General features: G+C 44.1%; 2 protein-coding genes across 3 annotated transcripts in view; both read left to right on the plus strand.

The window, feature by feature from the left end:
* The window catches only part of ttc22 (tetratricopeptide repeat domain 22), a 90611-nt gene extending 79887 nt beyond the window's left edge, over positions 1-10724 (plus strand). The window contains exon 7 of the mRNA XM_041208290.1: positions 10618-10724. Within this exon, the coding sequence (XP_041064224.1) occupies positions 10618-10662 (45 nt within the window). The 3' untranslated portion in view covers positions 10663-10724. The remainder of the gene's footprint in view (positions 1-10617) is intronic.
* Positions 1-17678, plus strand: part of pars2 (prolyl-tRNA synthetase 2, mitochondrial) — a 77679-nt gene extending 60001 nt beyond the window's left edge. The window contains exons 1-2 of one of the 2 annotated variants that reach the window (XM_041208293.1): positions 14085-14147; positions 15581-17678. In XM_041208293.1, coding sequence (XP_041064227.1) covers positions 14106-14147; positions 15581-17017 — 1479 coding nt within the window. In that variant the 5' untranslated portion in view covers positions 14085-14105 and the 3' untranslated portion in view covers positions 17018-17678. Of the gene's footprint in view, positions 1-14084; positions 14148-15580 lie in introns of those variants that run through there. The other variant, XM_041208292.1, reaches the window with a different exon arrangement.
* The last annotated feature ends 1518 nt before the right edge of the window (positions 17679-19196 follow it).

A 19196-nucleotide genomic window follows, 5' to 3' on the forward strand; every position in this document is an offset into this window, starting at 1 on the left:
AATGGACAACAGCAGGGTCTGCAGGGGGGATGAGCGAACTAGCCACAGCAATGCGGTACAAGGAGCCATTCAAATGGGGGGAGGAAATCAGAACATAGTAGTGGTAGGGGACGGTATAATTAAGGGGATAGATACTGTTCTCTGCAACCATGAGCCTGAGTCCCGAAGGCTGTGGTACCTACCCTGTGCAAGGGTTAAGAACATCTCCTCCAGGCTGGAGAGGAACTTGGAGTGAGAGGGGAGGGATCCAGTTGTCGTCGTTCATGTTGGTACCAACTAAATTGATAGGACAAGAAAGGAAGTTCTGCTGAAACAATTTGAACAGTTAGGAGCTAAATTAAAAAGCAGAAACTCCAAGGTAGTAACCTTGGGATTACTACCTGAGCCACGGGCAAACTGGCATAAGGTAAATAAAGTCAAGGAGTTAAATGTGCAGCTCAAAGATGGTGTGGGTGGAATGGGCTTAAGTTCATGTGGCACTGGCACAAGTACTGGGGTAGAAGGGAGCTGTTCCAGTGGGACAGGGTTCACTTGCACCATGCTGGGACCAGTGTCCTGGTGAATTGAATAACTAGGGCTGTGGATGGAGCTTTAAACTAAATGGGGGGGGGGGGGAGAAGGGGGAGGTGGATGGGAGAAGGAGAGTTCTGGAGAGGGGATACATCGGCTTATAAAGCAAAAGGATATGGCAGCATTGCAGGGCAGCTATTTAGGTATCGATACCCAGAGTGTGACAGGAAGGGACGGAGTGTAGAAACATTTTTAAAAATGCTACAAATATGGTCAAAGGGGAAAAAATGGTAAAAAGGCAAAATTAATGGCTCTATACTTAAATGCATGTAGTATTCGGAACAAAATAAATGAATTAACAGCACAAATAGGGGTTAATGGCTACGATCTTATAGCCATTATGGAGATGTGGTTACAAAGAGATAAAAGCTGGGAACCATTCATTCAGGGGCACGTGACTTTTCGAAAAGGGAGGCAGGAAGGAAGGGATGGTGGGGTAGCTTTGTTAGTACGAGAGCAAGAAATAATCTTGGATTGGAAGATGTAGAATCTATATGGGTGGAGGTAAGAAATAACAAGGGGAAGAAGACACTAGTGGGTGTAGTCCATCGGCCCCCATACCAGTAACTATACTATAGGACAGTGAATAAATCAGGAGATAATGAGGGCACGTAAGAAAAGCAGTACATTAATCATGGGTGACTTTAATCTTCATGTAGACTGGGAAAATCAAATTGGCAGAGGTAGCCATGAACAATAATTCATAAAGAGTATTCGGGACAGTTTCCTAGAACAATATGTTGTGGATCAAACCAGGGATCAATCTATTTTAGATCTGGTAATGTGTAAAGAGGCAGTTTTAATAAATGATCTCAAAGTAAAAGATCCACTGGAAACAGTGGCCATCATTCAGTTTGAGAGTGACAAACTTGGGTCAGAAACAACTGTCCTAAAACTAAATAACGGTAATTACAAAGGAATGAGGGCAGAGTTGGGGAGTACACTGGGAAAGGAGTTTAGCAGAAAAGACAGTTGATGAACAATAGCAGCCATTTAAGAACATAGTTCATGACTCACAACAAAGATATAACCCAGTGAGAAAGAAGAATTCTAGGAAGGGGATAAGCCAACCATGGTTAACCAAGGACATTAAGGATAGTATCAAATTGAAAGAAAAAACATACAATGTGGCAAAGATTAGTGGTAAGCCAGAGGATTGGGAAAGTTTTACAAACCAACAAAAGATAACCAAAAAATAATAGGGGGAGAAAATTAACTTTGAGGGTAAAAAGGTAAACTAGCAAGTAATATAAAAACGGACAGTAAGAGCTTCTTTAAATATATAAAAAGGAAGAGAGAGGCCAAAGCAAACATAGGGCCCCTAATTGAATGAGGCTGGGGAAATAATGGGGAACCAGGAAATGGAAGAGGAGTTGAATAAATACTTTGCATCAGTCTTCATGGTAGAAGACACTAATAGCATTCCAAAAATACTAAACAATCAAGGGACAAAAGCGAGGGAGGAAATAAATACAATAACTATCACAAGATAAAAAGTACTAAGGAAACTAATGGGGCTAAAGGCTGCTAAGTCCCCTAGCCCTGATGGGTTGCATCCTAGGGTATTAAAGAAAGTAGCTAAACAAATAGTGGATGTGCTGGTAGTAATCTTCCAAGAATCCTTAGATCCTGGAAAAGTCCCAGAAGATTGGAAAACTGCCAATGTCATGCCCTTTTTCAAAAAGGGAGGGAGACAAAAAACAAGCTAACTGCCTATAGTTACCTAACATCCATCATTCGGAAAATGTCTATTATAAAGGATGCAATAGCAGAGCATTTAGAAATGCATAATATAATCAAGCTGAGTCAGCATAGCTTCATGAAGGGGAAATCATGCCTGACAAATTTATTGGAATTATTTGAGGAGGTAACAAGCAGAATAGATAAAGGGGAACCAGTAGATGTAATATATTTGGATTTCCAAAAGGCGTTTGAAAAGGTACCGCATATAAGCCTACTTAAGGTAAGAGCCCATGGTGTTGGGGATAGTATATTAGCATGGATAGAGGACTGGCTAACTAGTAGAAGACAGAGTTGGGATAAGGGGGGGCATTTTTAGGATGGCAACCTGTAACTAGTATGGTGCCAAAGGATCAGTGCTGGGGCCACAATTATTTCCAAATATATTAATGAAATGGATGGGGGAAGTGAATGTACTATCGCCAAGTTTGCAGATGACTCAAAAATAGGTGGGAAGGCAAGTGATGAGGATGACACAGAGTCTACAGAGGGATATAAACAGATTAAATGAGTGGGCAAAAACTTGGCAGATGGAATATAATGTGGGAAAATGTGAGGTTATGCATTTTGGCAGGAAGAATAGAGGAGCTGAATATTATTTAAATGGAGAATGACTGCAGAAAGTTACAGTAGAGGGATTTGGGAGTCCTCGTGCATGAAACCCAAAATGCTAGCATACAAGTTTAGCAGGTAATAGGGACAGCAAATGGAATGTTGGCCTTTATTTCAAAGGGATAGAGTATAAAATTAGGGAAGTCTTGCTAAGACGATACAAGGCACTTGTTAGACCACACCTAGAATACTATGAACAGTTTTGATCCTCTTATCTAAGGAAAGATATACTAGCATCAGAGGCAGTCCAGAGAAGGTTCACTAAGTTGATTCCAGGTATGGAGGAATTTTCTTATGAGGAGAGATTGAGTAGTTTGGGTCTGTACTCATTGGAGATTAGAAGAATGAGAGGTGACCTTATTGAAACCTATAGGATTCTTAGGGGGCTTGACAGGGTAGATGCTGAGAGGTTGTTTCCCTTTGTGGGAGAGCCTAGGACCAGAGGGCATAATCTCAGAGTAAGGGGTCGCCCATATAAGACAGAGATGATGGGGAATTTCTTCTGAGGGTAGTGAATCTGCAGAATTCTTTATCGCAGAGGACTTTAGAGGCTGGGTTGTTAAGTATATTCAAAGCTGAGGTAGACAGATTTTTACTCAGTAAGGGAATCAAGGGTTATGGGGAAAAGGCAGGAAAATGGAGTTGAGGGTCATCAGATCAGCCATGATCTCATTGAAAGGTGGAGCAGACTCATTGGGCAGAATGGCCTTCCTCTTCCATGTCTTATGGGAATCATTAAACTGCATGAAATGGCTGGATGTGATAGTTTCCAGAGAAAAGAAAATCTCTCAACCATTCAGATCAGAAAGAGAAATAAGCCCACAATCGTAAGTCTGAAGCTAAAGCTTGGTACCAGAGCATAGAGTAACATCATCTTACTCAGACTATACCTGAAGATCTTTCCTAAAAATTTAAAAGTAAAAGGTAGTTCAAGGAAAGGTGCCCTTAAACTGAGCAACACCGTGCTAATAACAAATGGAGAAACTGAGATTCGACAGCCAGGAATGATCCAAATTGGAGGGACACGCAAAGGAAAAAAGGTTAACACTATGTTTTATGTCACTGACATAGGTGGCCCTGCTATCCTGGGGTTGAGCAGTTGCAAAGAGCTGTAGCTTATTTCAGTAAACCATGAGATGAAGGAAGCGACACTAAGGATTGCAGATAGTTCACCTATTGATAAACTCCCTCTGATCAGAAGCAAGGAAGATCTGATACAATTGTATTCAGAGTGTTTCGATGAGATGGTTGGATGCTTTGAAGGTTTTGAGTATCACATCACTATTGACCCAACGATGAAACCAGTGATTCATCCCTCACATAAAGTACCAATAGAAATGAAAGGAAAGCTTGAAAGAAAGCTCCCAAGAGATGGAAGAAAGGAGGTGATCCCCAAAGCCTACAGATTGGGTCAATTCCATTGTGGTGAGAGAGAATTTGCCCGGCTCCCAAAGATCTTAAACAAGCAATAAAGAGAAATCACCGCCCTATTCAAACACTGGAAGAGATCGTGCCAGCACTGTCAGTGCAAAGGTTTTCAGCAAGCTTGAAGCCATAAGTGGCTACTGGAGCATGAAGCTTGATGAAGAATCTTCACTGTTGACAGTACTCAACATATCCTTTGGTCGGTACAAATTCCTGTGTCTACTTTTTGGCCTTAAAGTGAGCCAGGACATGTTCCAGCAGTAAGTAGGCAAGGCATAAAGGGGATGCAAAGAAGCAGTCGCATAGCTGATGGTATCCAGATCTATGATGGAGACAGAAAAGATCATGATCACCATCTACATGAAGCCATGGAGAGAACCAGGAAAGGTGGAAGCTAAACCCAGATAAATGTATTGTGGAGGTGACAGAAGTCTAGTTCTTTGGAATGGTGTACACACCTGAATAGAAGAGCTGAGCCCTGGAAAAGTTGCAGCTAGCTCTGGGATGGAAGCTCCAAGGAACAAGAAAAGGTTAAGCTGTTCCCTTGACTTGATCCCTTGAGATCTTTCATACCTCACATGTCCGAACACTCAGATGAAAGCTGAAAGATGTTGTTGAATACTAGTGTTCACAGTCACAAAAGAGTTTCAAGAAACTCTGCAAATTTCAAGAAACTGGGACCAGTCCTGGTACAAGAGGGAAAACTGATAGCTTTCACATCCAAAGCCCGAACATTAGCTGAGCCCATTTTTGCAAACATAGAAACAGAGACGCAGTCTTGTATGACTGAGAAATTCCACACAACTCTGTGGGAGAATGTTGAGAAAATGTTGGGGGGTGGTGGGAATTGCAGACAGGGAAATAAATTATGTATGGAAGGAATAATTGCATAGTGACAATTGCAGGGGTTAGGGAATAATTGCAGGGAGGCATAATGTGGGAGTAGGTTAATTTTTGGGTGGGAAAGGTATAGAAAGAGACATAGCTTTTGAAATACAGCTGCAGATGAATTGCAAAGGTTGGATGACCTGGTGGCGAAGTCATGTAATTTATTAGCTGTTTTATGCTAGAGTGTTGAATGCTCCCACTGTTGGACATCACAAGGGACTGGTATTACAGCTCTGATTTTGATTTTATAAATCAGGGCAGATCACGAACACAATCCCTCACTACACAAATTTTGCAGTTGAGTATTTTACATCTGGGGACATCGCAGGTGCCAGCGCACCTCAAGTGCAATGTTCTAGCCTTGCCATGAGTTAACCAGGGAACAGTTTCTGGCGGACCAAAGAGCATCTTTCACCGAGTTAATGATCCTCCAGCTGCAACTGATGTTTTGTCTCGGTGTGCGAACCTGGGAACAGCCCATAGAGCACAGAGTCCTGTGTCACAGAGCTGTTCGGGATGAACCTCGACAAAAACCACTGCACATCTCTCCAAACCTTCCTTGCAAAGACACATTCTACAAGGGGGTAGGAAGTGGAGAACAGTCTCTTCCCCACCACAGCTGCCTCAAAGGCAACATATGGAGCATGTGAGACTCAGGGTGTAGGAAGGATCTGACGGGGAGGGCTTTTCTCACCACCAGCCAAACTATGTCTTGGTGCTTGTTTGAAAGTTCTGGCATTGAGACGTTCTGTGAAGTGACTTTGACTGTCTGCTCAGGAATCATCCGATAAGGTCCACCATCCCCTTTTCCCACAGAGTCTCTAGGATGTTGCAAGAAGACCACTGCCTGATGGACTTGTGGTCAAAGGTGGTTCTCTGCATAAACTTTTCCATGAGAGACAGGTGGTACGGCACAGTCCAACTACTTGGAGCGTTCCGTGGCAATGTGTCCAGACCCATCCTTTGCAACACCGGGAACAGGTGTTCCTTAGCATGTAGTGACACCTGTTTTTTGTGTACTGAGGGTCTACACAAAGCTTGATGCAGCCACACACAAAGGTGACCATCATGATGAGTGTGATGTTGGGGACGTTTTTTTCTCCCCTTATATAAAGGTTTGTACATGGTATCCTTACGAACACAATCCATTTTGACCTCCAGATAAAGCGAGAAATGGCTCGGGTTATTGCCACTGCACAGGAATGAGGAATGGGCCAGACCTGCACCACGTACAGCGACACTGAGAGTGCCTTACACCTGATGACCAGGTTCTTACTCGCAATGGACAGGGAGCAACGCTCCCACATGCCCAATTTTTGTTTGACCATAGCTACTCGCTCCTTCCAGTTTCTAGCACATGCTTGGTCCCTCTGAACCATTTCCCCAGCATCTTAAGGCCATCTGAAGGGGACAAAAGATTGGCCTCGCTCTTGCCACGATTTACCTTGGCTCCCGAGGCCAGTCGGAACTGGTCACAAATGTTGATCAGTGTGCGCAACGACAGTGGATCTGAAGACAGTGACATCGTCAATGTACAGGGAGGCTTTGACCTGAGTGCCTCCACTGCCTGGGAACGTCACTCCTCTTATGTGCGGATTCTTCTTGATGGACTCAACAAAGGATTCTATCCAACACATAAAAAGGACGGGGAGGGCAGCCCTGCCTGACTCTAGATTTAATTGGAAAGCTTTCTGATTCCCACTCATTGATTGAAAATGCACAAGAGATGTTTTGTAGAGCAGTTTAATCCAGTTACGTATTCCCCCCCCTGACCCCAAACCCATTTTGGAGAGCACATCCACATAGGTGTGCAATACACTGTAAAAAACTTTCTCCTGGTCCAGGCTGGTGAGGCAGGTTTCCACACCCCATCTCATACATGTTCCTGAGTAGTGCGAGGCTATCGGAGATGTCGGAGATCTTTCTGCCGGGTACAGTGCAGGTCTGGTCAGGGTGGATCACCAACTCTAGAGCAGACTTGACCTAACTGGCAATGGCTTTGGACAGAATTTAATAGTATACATTCAACAGTGAAATGAGTTTCCAATTTCCTCCCTTTCCCACTTTTGCTAGTAGATGAGAGTGAAGATGCCTTTCCTTATAAATTCTGACATGTTTCCGTACACTTCTAGCAGATTTGTGCTGATCCAGTCCCAAAGAGCCAAACATAACTCAGCCAGTAAGCCATCGCTTCCAGGAGTTTTACTCTACTCGAAGGACTTGCGGGCCTTAGTCAGTTCATCCAGCATTAGCTGCAGTTGATGTTTGTCTCAGTGTGTGTCCCTGGGAACAGCCCATAGAGCACAGTCCTATGTCATGGAGCTGCTCGGGATGAACCTTGACAAAAGTCACTGCATATCTCTCCAGACCTGCTTTGCAAAGGCACAGTCTAGAAGGAAGTGTATGATTATCTCTTCCCTACCGCAGCTGATTTGAGGGTAGCTTGTGGTGGTGCAGAGACCTCGGGCGTGCATGAAAGATCTGATGGGGAATGACCTTCTCACCACCAGCCAAGCTAGGTCTTGGTGCTTGTTTGAAAGTTTTGGTGATGAGGCATTCTGCCAATTGACTTTGACTGTCTGTTCAGGGAACCATGCAACAGGATCCCATCATGTCCTTTTCCCACACAATCTCGAGGATGAAACATGCATACCACTGCCTGATGGACTTGTTGTCAAAGGTATTTCTCTGCACAAATTTTTCCATGAGGGACAGCTGATATGACATGGTCCAACTACTTTGAGCATTCCGTGGCAGCATGGCTAGACCCATCCTTCGCAACACCGGGGACAAGCAGAACCTACACTTAGTGTTTGTATACCAAGGGTCTAGGCAGAGCTTGATGCAGTCATACACAAAGGTGGCCATCAGGATGAGGGTGTCATTTGGTATGTTTTTTCCTCCTCTATCCAGAGCTTTGTACTTGCTGTCTCTGTGGACACAATCCATCTTTGACCTCCAGATGAAGTAGAAGATGGCTCAAGTGACCAATGTAATGCAGGATCAGGGTATAGGCCACCCCTGCGCCACGTATAGAAACACCAAGAGAGCTTCATACCTGATGACCAGGTTCTTACTAGCAATGGAGAGGGATCATCAGTCCCACATGCCCAGTTTCCTCCTCATCTTGGTATACGCTCCTCCCAGTTTTTGGCACATGCCCTAGGCTCTCTGAACCGTTTGCCCAGCACCTTCAGATAGTCTGACCTGACTGTGAACGGGACAAAGGGTCAGTCAGCCCAGTTCCCAAAGAAAATGGCCTCACTCTTGCCACGGTTTATCTTGGCACCAAAGGCTAGTTCAAACTGGTTGCAGATGCTCATCAGTCAGAGCACTGACCGCGGATCCGAGCAGAAGACGGTGATGTCATCCATGTACCTGGAGGCTTTGACCTGCATGCCTCTGCTGCTGGGGATCATCACTCCTCATACTCAAATTCTTCTTGATGGACTCAGCAAAAAGTTCTATGTAACACATGAACAGGGCAGGGGAGAGATAGCAGCCATGCCTGACTCCAGAAAAGTTTCAGATTACCACACATTGAAACTGTGCTCCTGATGTTTGTGTAGGGCAGCTGGATCTAATTGTGGATTACCTCCCCAAACCCCATTTTGGAGAGCAAATTCTTTATGTAGGTGTGTGATACTCTGTCAAAGGCCCTCTCCTGGCTCTGGCTGATGAGGCAGTGGTCCACATCCCTATTCCATACATAGTCTTGTGCTACTCAGGGATATGATTGCCTATCGGAGATCTTTCTTCCAGTTATGGTTCAGGTCTGGTCAGAATGGATCACTGACTCCAGAGCAGACTTGACCTGATTCGCAGTGACCTTGGCCAGAATTTTATAGTCCACATTCAACAGTAAATTGGCTCTTTTTTTTGTTGCAAAAATATACTTTATTCATAAAATATCTGAAAGGACATGGCAAACATTTCAAAATGGTCATCACAGTGCAATAATATTTAAGTTGTCTACATAGATCATGATGCACTCTGAAGTACTTCAGTATAAATGTGATACATTGAATGTATGCAATAAATATTACATGTAAGTCATACGGCCCAAGGTGGTCTATAGAATTCCCAGCCCCTAAATGCTGAAAGGTTTTAGACAGCAATATTTCTCCATTGCGCCTTTACCCCATGCTTTAATGCATCCCTCAGCATCTAGTGCTGGACCTTGGAATGTCTGCAAATGGCTCCTTTATTGTTCGAAAATATACTTTATTCAAAAAATATCTAAAAGAACATTACAAAACATTTCAAAATGGCCATCACAAAAAGTACAATAATATTTAAGTTTTCTACATAGATTATGTCACACCCTGAGGTGCTTCAATACAATCAAAGAAACATTACAGACATTTCAAAATGGCCATAACAGACCCTCTGACAGTGCAATGATACTTAAGTAATCTACATAGCTCATGTTGCACTCTGAGGTGCTTCAATACAATTCTAATACATTTAGCATTCACTGCATACATTCATTGTGAGTCATACAGCCTGAGGGGTCTATACAATTCCCAGCCCCTCAGTGCACTTCACAGCAGCTGCCCCAAGCTTTAGTGCATCCCTTAGCATGTAGTTATTTGCCCAGGAAGACCAACATGTTTCGGGCAGACCAAAGAGCCTCTTTCACTGAGTTGATGATCCTCCAGCTGCAGTTGATGTTTGTCTTGGTGTGTGCCCCTGGGAACAGCCTGTAGAGCACAGAGTCCTGTGTCACAGGACGGCTCGGGATGAACCTCGACAAAAACCACTGCATCTCTCTCCAGACCTTCTTTGCAAAGGCACATTACACAAGGAGGTGAACAACTGTCTCGTCCCCACCACAGCCACCTTGAGGGCAATGTGCGGAGGGGGTGAGACTCCTAGTGTGTTGGAAGGATCTGACAGGGAGAGCCTTTCTCACCACCAGCCAAGCTACATCTTGGTGCTTGTTGGAAAGTTCTGGCGATGAAGCATCCTGCCAAATGACTTTGACAATCTGCTTGGGGAACCATCCGACAGGACCCACCATCTCCTTTTCCCTCAAGACCTCTAGGACATTATGTGCAGACCACTGCCTGATGGACTTGTGGTCAAAGGTGTTTCTCTACACAAATTTTTCCACTAAGGACAGGTGGTACGGCACGGTCCAACTACTTGGAGCGTTCCGAGGCAGCGTGGCCAGACCCATCCTTCGCAACACCGGAGACAGGTAGAACCTCAGCACGTAGTGACAATTGGTGTTTGTGTACCGAGGGCCTACACACAGCTTGGTGCAGCCACACACAAAGGTGGCATCGGGGGAGGGCGATGTAGGGCACGTTTTTTCCCTCTTTAGCTAGAGGCTTGTACATCATGTCCCTGCAAACACGATCCATTTTTGACCTCCAGGTAAAGCGAAAGATGGTTTGGGTGATCGCCATCGCACAGGAGTGAGGAATGGGCCAGACCTGCGCCACGTACAGCAACACGGAGAATGCCTCACATCTGATGACCAGGTCAACACATTGTGCGTTAGATTTAATGCTATGCATGTTAATGGATACAATCTTTATCCCCATTTTTAAAGCATTTTGCCGCTTACCAAACCTGTTGTCTTTGAGAGTTTCAGACCTTTGATCTGCTCCTGCATACCCATAGTGTTCACAAATTGTCTCACTTTGGATGGACTGAAGAAACCATCCTGTACCACTCCATTGGAGATATTCCACTCAGGTGGCATTGGGGCCTTCATGCGAGGGGCGAGGTTTGAGTTATTCTCTGTTGGAGAAGCCTCTCCAATCCATTCCCCTTCCGGGGCGTTGTTGCTCCCGACTTCCCGGAGCTGGGGTGCACTGACACTTTACTGCTCCAAGCTTCCTGGGGCTGGGGTGCACTGGCCTCTTCAAGTTGGGGTGCACTGGTCTCTTCATTGTCTCTAATGTTCTGGAGCTCGGGTGTCTCCTCCAGCTCCCTAGAGCTTTGCCGCTTCTTCTGTTGATGCCGCCCTTGCCCTTCTTCATTTGAAGAGCTGCAGCCCTTGTCATCCATGTCAGATGGGAGATGACTCTTGCCATTCATCTGCGAGGTGGCTTGGTCCCTTCTTAGCCCCTTCTTTTTGGTCGTCTTCACCAGCTGCCAACTCCCCAGTTGATTGTCTGCTGGATCATCCTCCATTGATTCACTCTGCTGAGAAGTGGGAGGTTCAGGGGGCAGTGCAGTTGTTTGGCAGTCTGCTGCTTCAATGTTTCCCTTTGTCTTGTCTCTCTCTGTCTCCTCCTTTGTCCCATTGTGCTCACTGGAGGCCTTGGTGGGTGGAGGTTTGCAAGTGTCCTTGGCGGTAGAGACACTGACCAGTTCATCTACTTGCCCCAAACGCTGCCTCACTAATGCACAGGTTGCCAAAACCAACGAGGAGCAAGTCTTGTAGAGGTGGCCTGTCTCACCACACAGGTTACAGCACTTAGTCTGTTTGCAGTCCTTTGTCTGGTGCCCTTCCTGTTTGCAATTCTTGCAGAGGATGGTGCTACAGTTGGCTGCCACATGACTAGATTTGCCACATAAGCGATAAAGTTTGGGCTACCCAGCATAGATAAGGTAGCCACAACTTCCCCAAATATTGAAGCTGGAAGGAGGATGGAGGATTGCTCCCTTACCATCCATCTTGACTGTGACCTTGACCTGGCATTTTCTGGTCCAAATCCTGAAGGTTGTCTTTGACTTCAGAGCAGTTCCCATCCTTGTCGATGTACAAGGTGAGCACATCAGCAACAGGGACATGGGGGTTTAGAGATGCATATTACAAAGCATTTTTAAATGGCCATCACAAAATGTGCAATCATATTCAACTTTTCCACATAGATCTGAGGTGCTTCAATACAATTATAATGCTGAATACAATTATAATACTGCATACATTCCTTCTGAGTCATACAGCTTGAGGGGTCTATACAATTTCCAGTCCCTCAGTGCACTATGGCAGAAAGGTCTTAGACAGCAACCTTTCCCCATTGTGCCTTTGTGGCAAAAACAAAAATTGCTGAAAAACTCAGCAGGTCTGACAGTATCTGTGGAAATAAAGGCAGAGTTAACGTTTTGAGTCTGTATGATTCTTCTTCAGAACCCTTTGTGGCAGCTGCCCCAAGCTTTAGTGCATCCCTCAGCATGTAGTCCTGGACTTTGGAATGTGCTAGTCTGCAACATTGTCTTTGCACTGGAAGACCAACAAATTTCGGGCAGACCAAAGAGCATCTTTCACCGAGTTGATGATCCATCAGCTGCGGTTGGTGTTTGTCTTGGTGTGCGTCCCTGGGAATAGCCCAGAGTCCTGTATCAAACAGTTGCTTGGGATGAAGCACAACAAAAACCACTGCATTTGTCTCCAAACCTTCCTGGCAAAGACACATTCCAAGAAGAGGTGAATAACTGTCTCTACCCCAGCATAGCCTGCCCTGTCCAAGACCAACAACTTTTTTTGAGAAAAATATACTTTATTCATAAAATATCTGGAAGAACATTAGAAAACATTTCTAAATCGCCATTACAAAAAGTGCAATCAGATTTAACTTTTACACATGGATCATGAAGTGCTTCAATACAATCAATGAATATTACAGTCATTTCAATATGGTCATTATAAACAGTCAGACAGTGCAATGGGATTGGAGTTATGAACATGCATCATGTTGCACTCTGAGGTGTTCAATACAATTATAATTCAATTAGTATTCAATGCATACAATGATTGTGAGCCATACAGCCCAAGGGGTCTATACATTTCCCAGCCCCTTGGTACGCTATGGCAGAAAGGTCTTAGACAGTGACTTTTCCCCATTGCAGCAGCTGCCCCAAGTTTTAGTGCATCCCTCAGCACGTAGTTCTGGACCTTGGAATGTGCCAGTCTGCAACACTCGGTCAGGGACAACACTTTACACTGGAAGACCAACAAGTTTCAGGCAGACCAAAGAGCATCTTTCACCAAGTTGATGGTCTTTCAGCTGCAGTTGATGTTAGTCTCAGTGTGCGTCCCTGGGAGCCGCAACTCATCATTGTCTCTCAAATACTATATAAATACACAAAATTAGGTTCACTCGCTGCCACCTGACATCAAGCACCACCTCTCACAATCGCGAACAATCTTTTTTTTTAATCGTAAAATCGTTCTATTGAGAATCTGTTGTGGCTCTATCAGGTCAATTTTTCACACACATTGTGGTACATGTTTGATTAGCCTTTTGGAGAAAATGATGCTCTGACACACGGTCTATTTGCATCTATCCCTTAAAAGCGCTTTTCTTCAAGTTACAGGCTATTTTCCGAAAATAAATCTCTAGGTGTATGCACTGCATAGGAAGTAAAGTTTTGCCTTATCTCCGTTTGAAATGCTGTTCAGAATTTGATGTCTTCGAAGAAAGCAGTTTGCAATTTTTGGACAAGAAGACTAGCCTCACTTCCTTTTGAATTTTTTCTCTAATTTCCCTACAGTTTATTGCTAAACCGAGTGATCTGCTGGCACAGTACAAGTTTCAGCATAAATCAAATGCAATTATGATAAAAGATCATAGACTTGAAGCGTTAAATCTCTTTCTCTCCATGGTTGCTGAGTATTTCCAGCAGTTTCTGTTTTTAAATCAATAGTGTTTTTGTAAGGGGAAAACACTTGAGAAAAAAGCAAAATTGCTGTGTTTATATGAACAATTCATCCTGCAACATGTGGTGGATGGGGTGATGCATTTCTCATAAAATCATCAGCACTTCTCCTTGGGAAGTAAAACTAAAGAGCTGTAAATTAAAACGTTTGCGAAAACTCTGCCATTTGCCAGCTGTTGGCTGAGGCGCTTCCGAGGTTCGCGAGTCGGTGCGTTCTGAGCCGAGTGCCGATCCGTTCCAGCAACTGACACATGCGCATTAGGAAGACTGGAGGCGGTTGGATAGCGAAGGAGGTGAGTGAGGGGGAAGAGGGTGATGGAAGTGAGTGAGGGGGTGGTGAAGGAGGGGAGTGAGGGGGAAAGAAGGGAGGGGAGGGGGAAGGAGGGGAGTGTCAGTCACAGTCTTGCCAAGCTGAGGAAGGAAGAGTTTGGCATCAGTCACTTGACTTGACTGTGTTGGAGTCTCTACTTTCCTGTCCTGCAGTCTTGGACACAGATCTGGAATTTACATGAGGTGCCATTTACCCATATTGAAAGAAACCATCAATACTTGGGGCCATTAGCTCAACATATTTCAATCAGACTGAAAGCTTGCTTATTTTGTCTGAGCCTTAACTCCCTCACTTTACCCTCTCTCCCACTAGCCCATTGGGCCAAACTTCCTATCTCCTTGAACTCGCATCTCCCTGAATCTTTTTTTAGTTTCTTTCCAATCTCCCTCATGCCCTCTGCAAGCTTATTTTGTCCTTGAGAGCCAGATCCTGCTTCCTCGATCCGATTTTCACGAAACTGCTGACACCCAACTTCTGAAGAAGAGTCATATGGACTCAAAACGTTAACTCTGTTTTTATTTCCACAGATCCTGTTAGACCTGCTGAATTTTGCCAGCATTTTCAATTTTTGTTTCAGTTTTCCAGCATCCACAGTATTTTGCTTTAATCCAACTTCCCCTCCTGGCCCCCACATTAGTCAATATTGCCAAAGGTTCTCTTTCACTTCAGGTGTTGTACCTCTCTCCTTTAAATCTGCTGTCATCAACCCTCAAAAAAAGCCTTGACCCCCTAATCTTTGCAAACTATCGTCCCATCTCCAACCTCCCTTTCCTCTCCAAAGTCCATAAATGTGTTGTCGTCTTCCAAATCTGTGCCTATTTTTTCTGCAATTCCATGTTCAAACCTTCAAATTCAGCTTTCCAACCCTGCCAGAGAACTAAAACAGCTCTTATCAAAGTCAGAAATGATATAGTATGTGACTGTGACAAAAGTAAATTATCGATCCTCGTCCTTCCTGAACTGTGTGCAGCCTTTGACACAGTTGACCATACCATCCTCCAACATTTCACCACTGTTTGGTGAAACTGCTGTCGTGGTTCTAACTTATCTATCTACAGAGAAACAGCAGAAATGGCTTACCTCCTGCTCCCTGCACCATTTCCTCCAGGATCTATCTTTTCACCCACTCCTACTTCTCATCTACATGCTACCCCTCAGCAGCATCATCCGAATGCACTGTTAGTTTTCACAAATATCCAGCTGTACCTCTTCACCCACCTCTCTCAACTCCTCCATCATTGCCAAATTATCAGACTGCTTGTAGGACAACCAGTACTGGATCAGCAGAAATTTCCTCCAATTAAATATTGGGAAGACTGTGTGTTGTGTGGATTTTGAAAATATGCCGCGTTTTCAGAATGGATTTCAACTTAAATTGTTTGTTTTCCTTTCTAGAACTATTTATTTCTTGGACTTATAATGGAGATGGCAATCCATTCATATTCAAGACGAGTGTTCAACAGAATGTTCTGTGACTTCTTACACTTACACAGGTCCCATTATCACCATGGTAGGTCCAAGCGTCTATTGATCTCTCGTCTGTTTCAGCCTATGAATCTCCGCGAAAACAGAGTGATTGGGGGTTGCCGGTCCAATGAGCTTAGCTGCAAGAGCCAGAGACTGATGCTTCAGGCAGGCCTCATTCAACCAGCTAATACAGGGTGCTTTCACTATCTATCGTTTACAGTCCGAGCCATGGAGAAACTTGTCCGTGTGATTGATGAGGAAATGCAATCCATTGGGGGCCAGAAGGTGAATATGCCCAGCCTCACATCAGCGAGTCTGTGGAAGACCAGTGAACGTTGGGACCTCCTGGGGAAGGAACTCTTCAGACTGAAGGACAGGCATAACATGGAATACTGTTTAAGTCCAACACATGAGGAAGCGGTGACAGAGCTTATTGCCATGCAGGGTAATCTCTCATATAAACAGCTACCATTGATGCTGTACCAAGTGACGAGGAAATTCCGAGATGAGCCAAAGCCACGTTTTGGTTTGCTCCGTGGACGAGAGTTCTACATGAAGGACATGTACACGTTCGATGTCTCAGAGAAAGCTGCTATGGAGACCTATAACCTTGTTTCTGATGCTTATAGTCACATCTTTGAACGGTTGGGATTGCAGTTTGTAAAGGTGCAGGCAGACACAGGCAGTATTGGCGGTAAAATGTCTCATGAGTTTCAGCTGCCAGCAGAAATTGGGGAGGATCGCCTTTTAATGTGTTCTGACTGCCACTTTGCAGCCAATGTCGAAGCAATAATGGATGCTGGAACAAACTGTCCACAGTGTCATGGAAAGTTGAGAGAAAGTAAAGGCATTGAGGTGGGTCATACCTTTTACCTTGGGACCAAGTATTCATATATTTTAGGTGCCTCATATTCCAACGCTGAGAACAAGCCCATTGCAACTGAGATGGGCTGCTTTGGCCTTGGGGTCACACGAATACTAGCTGCATCCATAGAGGTTTTGTCGACTGAAGATGACATTCGCTGGCCAAGTCTCCTGGCCCCTTACCAGGTTTGCATCATTTCACCTAAGAAAGGCAGTAAGGAGGAACTGATCACGGATCTTTCGGAGACACTGTATGATACTTTAATAGATGCTGTCCCACAGCTTCGCGGAGAGGTGCTGTTGGATGACCGCAGTCATCTGACTATAGGCAAGAGATTGAAAGATGCCAGCCGTCTGGGTTACCCATACGTTGTCATTGCAGGGAAGAGGGTTTTGGAAAATCCACCTCTTTTTGAAGTCAGCTGCCAAAATAATGGAAAGACAGTCTTTCTCACGCAAGAAGGTGTCTTGGATTTTCTGAGAAATGTGAAGACTGCTTAGCCATTATTTAGGATCACCTATGTCGGTGAAAGTGCCTTAAAGTGGCTTGTTAGACCTTTGAAGCCAGGGTCTTTTGGAAGTATACAGAAAAAAAAATCATGTGTACAATGGTGTAGTTACACAGTTTCCCTATTGTGGGGGAATTGTTAAGATTATCAAAGAGAATAACAGTCGACGTGTTTTTATTTGATTCACCATTCATGAGAAAAATGTAATCAATGTTTTGTCTTGGAGAATACAGTGTAGCAATTGAAATTGAAGCTCCAGGATTGCAGACAATGGGATCAGTAACAGACCAAAGCTATTCATCTGTCAACACAATAAAAACTACAAACTATACCGAGAATATCTCTGACTGTACACACGCATGTTGGTAATTTGGAAAAAAAACTTGTATGAGAAGTATCGTGTGTTGAACATGCAGGTTCGTTGAATTGTTTTTGATGTGTTGTTGGAATGATCACACTTCCACAATCACGGCTTGATTCTAAGCGTATTGTTCTTGTTCTGGTGGCCGACTATTTATTTCACACCGATATTAATATGTTAATTAATTTCCACTGTGTCCTATGGAGTAGGAGAGCTACACAGATAATGTAATGTCTGAATTCAGAGAATGTCATCTCTGAGTAATGATTTTTAAAGAAAGTTGTTTTGCCTAGTTTCTCTGTGTCATTCTTGGATCAGTCTTGCAAGACTTTCTAACTAATTTGGAACATGTTACAGGTAATCTAATCTATAAACTAATATGAAAAACCTCCAGAAGACATGCATTGTGCTGTCATCTGCTTCTCCACCATTTAGATCATCAGATTCTGTTAGGTATCATTGAATTTGAAAGATCTTGGGGTGGAAATTAGTCTTGGGTGGCTGCACAAAAAGGGTGATATCAGATTAGCCGCTCATTATATGCAGCACCTGAGGCTTCATTCCATTGACTGCACAGAAACTGAATATCAGTGTTGCTTATAACATAATCCACTATTGCCCGTTTTGCACCATCTCTCAGGATGAATTTCAAGCCCCTTGATTCAATGTCAGAAAATATCAATAGTAAGAGGATACCTTCCTCCAATTTCCTTTTATGCCTTGTTATTATATTGCCATATAATACCCTATGTGTCAGTGATCGTTTGAAGCAAAGTCCAGTTTTAAGTTACTAATGTCGTTTATTTAAAGAAGGAGTTTATTATTTCCACTCCAACTGCTTCTTCTGTGGTTGCAGCATTTTGGGGCTAATTATTGTGATGTGCATCCGGGAAATAGGAAAGCATGGGAAATACAGGCAGAGATCTACGGTGCCAGGTCTGTGGCCCCTTTCTGTTGTCCTGGGTATTACTATGGCTAAGAGTGGGGAGATCTGTGGTCAAGAGCAGGCATGGAAATGAGGTGAGAGACAGCCTTCGAAGCTCCACCTCATATTCCTCCAACTTCATCTGAGGGTCGTCAGAAGAAGATGGTGTTTGATCTTATTTCTGGACTCCCCCTTCTTTGGATCAGAGAATCTGAGGATGACAAGATTCGAAATGAGAGAAGCTTGAACATTTAAATGCTGCCTTTCTCTCCCAGCCTCTCCATAGATCCCTGGGTCCAGATTTGTTCTGATCTGATCTTTTTGAGAACTGCCTGAAGGCCATGGAAACATTATGCAGGCCCCTTGCTATAGGCCTGTGAAGAAAAAGAAAGAACAGGAAAGACTTGCATTTAAATAGCACCTTTCACAACTGTAGGACACCCCAAAGTGCTCTACAGACAGTGAAGTACCTTTGAAGTTTAGTCACTGTTGTAATACAGGAAATTTAGGCACGCTGAGGTCAGGACAAACACACTTCATTTTGGGTGTCAGTGTCCAGAGCCATCAAAAAGGAACTGGGGTGGGTGAGGGGTGAAGTAATATTGGGGCCCCTGTTTCTTTCCTTCAAGACATAGATTGCAGGCTGGAGTTTGCTGTTTAGCTTTTGTTAACTTGGCTGTGACATGGCAATAAATCATCTGGCTATTTTTCCCTGTCCCTGGATGAGGCAAACTGCCTGCCAGCACTCCACAATGTCTTTGTTGAGAATGGTGACTCGCTGCATGAATGTATATTCTATCATTCTTGGAGCTCCCAGTAGGATAAGAATATAAAAAGTCAAGGACGAGAGAAGGTCAGCCGAGGTCTCTGATACCCTAACTCTCC

The sequence above is a fragment of the Carcharodon carcharias genome, chromosome 16, assembly GCF_017639515.1.
Source record: "Carcharodon carcharias isolate sCarCar2 chromosome 16, sCarCar2.pri, whole genome shotgun sequence".
Classification (NCBI taxonomy): domain Eukaryota; kingdom Metazoa; phylum Chordata; class Chondrichthyes; order Lamniformes; family Lamnidae; genus Carcharodon; species Carcharodon carcharias.